Below are 3,797 nucleotides of genomic sequence, written 5' to 3'. Positions count from 1 at the left end.
TCCATTGACCCTCCAATCACTTCAGGGGCTAATTTGATTGGAAGGCGGCAAAGGCTTTAATCTCGAGACTAATTCAGATGCTGATGAAGGGAGGAGAGTATAGGCTACTTCCGACGTAGAGAGAGCAAGCGCACAGACGTGCTACTGTCACTGCCACACTCACACACAGCGACATTGAGGAAGGATGCATCCGAGCCACACATTCACTCCTGCTGCGATATGAACGGGATATGTTCTGATCTTCTCCGCTTCTAATAAGGATTATAAAAAGTTGATCTATTTATTGGTTTTATTTCGAACTGTGGTGCTATAGAAAGACATGTTACTTTGATTCGATTTTTATTCCTAAAGAACAAATGTAGGCTGTTTTTCTTCCATTTCAATGAGAATTGGGTCATGATCACATCGCCCGCATTTTCTGTCCTGAGAAATAGTATCGCGATTCCGGTGTGGGAGAACAGTTATTCAGGGGAGAAGGGCGCACCGAGAATAAACAATCCATTTCTTCACCTCGTCTCTCCCTCAAACCCTTTACGGCAGGCTAATCGTATACCCATAAAGATTTTGAAAATGCTTACCGCACGGGGAGGACACATTTTGCACCCGGAGTACCTTCAACCTTTGCCATCAACTCCTATCAGTCCCATCGAGGTAAGCACTACGCTGGCCACAGGCTACAGGGGACGGGATAAAATAGGGATTGTAAAAGTGTGATTTTGGGCAGTTATTACTTTTGAATGAACGTTTTTCTGTCTATGTTTTCAGATTTTAAAAAAAATGGTACTATTAGGACATTTGAGTTGTATCTATATACGTTTATTATCATATAGTTATTGTAAATTGAAATTCATTCTTAGAAAAAAAGGTTCTGGATAGAACCCAAGAGTGTTCTATTGATTGCTTCATATATGGCACCCCTAAAGATTCTAACCCTTTGATCAGAAGCCAAGGGGTTCTTCTTCGCTGAACCAAAATTGGTTCCATATAGCACCCTTGGGTTCCATATAGGGTTCTATATGGAACAAATGTCGGTTCTATATAGAACCTTATGGGGTGCCATATATGAAACAATCATAGAACCCTTGCTGGTTCTATTATAGCCAGATATATGGCTATAATAACCTTATACGCAATGCGTTAAACTCGTGCGTAATTAACGGAGTTCTCCAAGGGCACATAACACACTGTGTAAACAGGAACATATTGCTTGGTTTTGAAACACCCCATGAAAAAAACATTACAGTGAAAACTTGAATAATAAATATTATTTTATCTTATTTTGCAGCTGGATGCCAAGAAAAGTCCGCTGGCTCTCTTGGCACAGACCTGCTCACAAATCGGCAAACCAGACCCTCCGTCCTCTTCCAAACTCTCATCTGTAACCTCAAATGGATCTAGTGACAAAGAGACCAAATCCGGACCACTAAAAATGAGTGACATTGGAAATGAAGACAAATCTAGCTTCAAGCCCTACTCCAAATCATCGGAGAAGAACAAGGACTCCTCGTCCAGCAGTGGTAGTCTGAGTGGAGATAAAGCTAGTTTCCGAGTACCTAGCGCCACCTGCCAGCCGTTTACCCCCAGGACAGGCAGCCCCAGCTCCTGCCACTCTGTGTCTCCGCTGCCATCTGAGGGGAAGCAGGGAGACAAGGAGGAAAAGAATAAGGAATCTGATAGCAATAAAAACAGTACAATGGAGGGAAACGGCAGCGGTAGTCACAGCCGGATATCTGGGATTAACGGTGAGGCTAACCACCACCAGGAGACCACCTCTGGATCAAAGGTTATCACATCAGACTCACTCACATCTGTCTCCTCTGCATCATCTGTTCAACTTCTGGGTTCAGGAGGACTCGTAGCGCCAGTCTCCCCCTATAAACCTGGGCACACCGTTTTCCCTCTACCGCCTGCTGGCATGTCCTACCCTGGAAGTTTAGCAGGTGCATACGCAGGCTATCCCCAACACTTTCTCCCTCACGGAATGACTTTAGACCCGACGAAATCTAGCAGTCAACTACTTAGCGCTCAGTTTGCAGCTGCCAGCCAACTTCAGTGTAATAAGGCTGGGAGCCCCTTGTCCAGGGCTTCTCCTCCGTCCCTAATGTCTGCTAGCCTGTGTAGAGACCCGTACTGCCTGAGTTACCACTGCGCAAGCCACTTATCCGGTGCTTCCAGTGCCTCGCAGTGCCATGAGTCCTCGGCTCTGAAGTCAGGATACCCTCTCATGTACCCAACACACCCTTTGCACGGCGTGCATTCCTCGCCGCCATCTTTTGCTGGACACCCGTTATACCCTTATGGCTTTATGCTCCCAAATGACCCTCTGCCACACGTCTGTAATTGGGTGTCGGCTAACGGACCTTGCGACAAACGGTTTTCTTGCTCAGAAGAGCTTCTCAATCACCTAAGGACTCACACTGCTTTTGCGGGGACGGAGAAGTTGATATCAGGATACCCGGGTTCATCATCGCTAGCCAACGCTGCCGCGGCCGCCATGGCTTGCCATATGCACATGCCTCCAAATGCGGCCCCGGGCAGCCCTGGAACGCTCACCCTCAGGAGCCCGCATCACCCTCTGGGATTGAGCACGCGCTATCACCCCTATTCAAAGAGCCCCCTGCCCCCTGGGGCGTCGGTTCAGATGCCCGCTGCCACAGGTCCATATTATTCTCCCTATGCCTTGTATGGACAGAGACTCACCACCGCATCGGCGTTAGGATACCAGTAGAAGATACAGACAGACACATAATAACTATACATTTATAAGGAGATTTTAGGCCTAAATGACTTTTATATTGGTTGTATTTCATGCAGGACGGGATCCGTGGGCTCAGTGTATTTATTTGCGATAGCTCCAAGCGTGACAAAAATAAAAATAATTATAATATAATTTGTAAGAGGCTCAAGGTGCATTCTTTTTTACAATTAAGATACAGGCTATATTGGATCGTGCCATTTTAGATGTTACATTGAAATTAGAAGGTGTGTATGTTGTTTTTAAAATGCTCATTGTGAGAGTTTTATGTTTCCTACATACAAAAGGCCTATTCGTTCTATTTTTATTGGAAAGCCGTAGCCTATTTTGGAGTCTGTTGGGCCTATGTAGGTCTACCGGCTACCGCACATCGCAAATAACTTTTCAACTTTGGCCTAAACCTTAGAATTACATGTTTAGTTAATTTTGATGGCAAATTGGGCTCTCTCATATTTCTTCATACATTTCATTATTAATTCGACAAGCTAAATTAAGGCTTATGAATCTGGTAGGTTGTTTATGGAATAAATAATTCGATATACAGTAATACTTTACTTATAATGATAAACACTTGAATATGTGAGACATGAGCATAATTGGTCTGTTAAAGAATCGACGCCATTTAATTTGTGGAATGGCATTTAAGACCGGTGTAGGCCTATTTCCATTTGAAGTCTGTGCCGTATACACTTGAGTAACATTTGAATCACATTTCGATACCTTTAAGACTGCAAAATATATTTGCTAAACGTTTTAAATAGCTAAACCAAATTGCAGCCTACTATCATCTGACACAGATGTATTTCGCCACCCGATTAGCATTAGAGTAATTTATCCTTGGAGTAATTTAGGCAGTAATAATCTAACTCTGATATTCATGCAGTAATAATCTAACTCTGATATTCATTTGAACACGCCATTATCAAATTCAGCACTGTTTTTCACAGATCATATTTTGCCTACCTTCGAACGAATGATGGTGTCAGTCTGATTACATCAGAATAAGGAAGTTATCCGCTTGTGCAGTTATAAAACATGCAAT

At 43.6% G+C, this 3,797-nt stretch overlaps 1 protein-coding gene across 1 annotated transcript; it reads left to right on the top strand.

The window, feature by feature from the left end:
- The first annotated feature begins 225 nt into the window (after window positions 1-225).
- On the top strand, window positions 226-2,890 carry LOC106611732 (zinc finger protein 503). The gene is made up of 2 exons (XM_014212253.3): window positions 226-651; window positions 1,286-2,890. Exons 1-2 carry the CDS (start codon window positions 397-399, stop codon window positions 2,726-2,728), a joined length of 1,698 nt encoding a protein of 565 aa, XP_014067728.1. The 5' UTR covers window positions 226-396; the 3' UTR covers window positions 2,729-2,890.
- The last annotated feature ends 907 nt before the right edge of the window (window positions 2,891-3,797 follow it).

This window comes from Salmo salar, chromosome 01, assembly GCF_965601325.2.
Source record: "Salmo salar chromosome 01, fSalSal1, whole genome shotgun sequence".
NCBI lineage: Eukaryota > Metazoa > Chordata > Actinopteri > Salmoniformes > Salmonidae > Salmo > Salmo salar.
Note: the sequence above shows the minus strand (reverse complement) of the source record. Positions and strands in the feature narration are given on the sequence as shown.

Bases quoted from the DNA above. Each gene is read 5' to 3' on its own strand.
- LOC106611732 (XM_014212253.3), top strand. From the start codon at position 397: ATGATCACATCGCCCGCATTTTCTGTCCTGAGAAATAGTATCGCGATT. The intron at 652-1,285 runs GTAAGCACTACG...CTTATTTTGCAG, and splicing joins CTCCTATCAGTCCCATCGAG to CTGGATGCCAAGAAAAGTCC.